Genomic DNA, 440 nt, shown 5'->3' on the forward strand with positions numbered 1-440 from the left:
CGTGTGCTTTGAGTGTGAAAAGACTTTTACTTCAGCAAACTGTTTAAAACTGCACCAGAGGATTCACACTGGAGAGAAACCCTACAAGTGTTCACACTGTGACAAGAGATTCAGTCGGTCAGGAGACCTGAAAACACACAAGAGGACCCACACTGGAGAGAAACCGTACACGTGTTCACACTGTGAGAAGAGATTCAGTCGGTCAACACATCTAAAAACACACGAGAGGATTCACACTGGAGAAAAAACGTATAAATGTTCACACTGTGACAAGAGATTCAGTCGGTCAGGAGACCTCAGTAAACACGAGAGGATTCACACTGGAGAGAAACCGTATCACTGCACTGCATGTGGGAAGTGTTTCAATTGTTCATCTGCTCTACACAGTCATACAAAAAACATTCACAGTAAGTAGATCATCTTCAGATCAGCACTTTCAG

General features: G+C 43.4%; 1 protein-coding gene across 1 annotated transcript in view; it reads left to right on the forward strand.

Moving 5' to 3' along the window:
* The window catches only part of LOC107705823 (zinc finger protein 420-like), a gene marked incomplete at its 3' end in the record, with an annotated part of 2,100 nt that extends 1,769 nt beyond the window's left edge, over window positions 1–331 (forward strand). The window contains exon 3 of the mRNA XM_016509302.1: window positions 3–331. Within this exon, the coding sequence (XP_016364788.1) occupies window positions 3–331 (329 nt within the window). The remainder of the gene's footprint in view (window positions 1–2) is intronic.
* Between the last annotated feature and the right edge of the window lie 109 nt (window positions 332–440).

This window comes from Sinocyclocheilus rhinocerous, unplaced genomic scaffold, assembly GCF_001515625.1.
Source record: "Sinocyclocheilus rhinocerous isolate Xijiao unplaced genomic scaffold, SAMN03320098_v1.1 scaffold3977, whole genome shotgun sequence".
NCBI classification, from domain to species: domain Eukaryota; kingdom Metazoa; phylum Chordata; class Actinopteri; order Cypriniformes; family Cyprinidae; genus Sinocyclocheilus; species Sinocyclocheilus rhinocerous.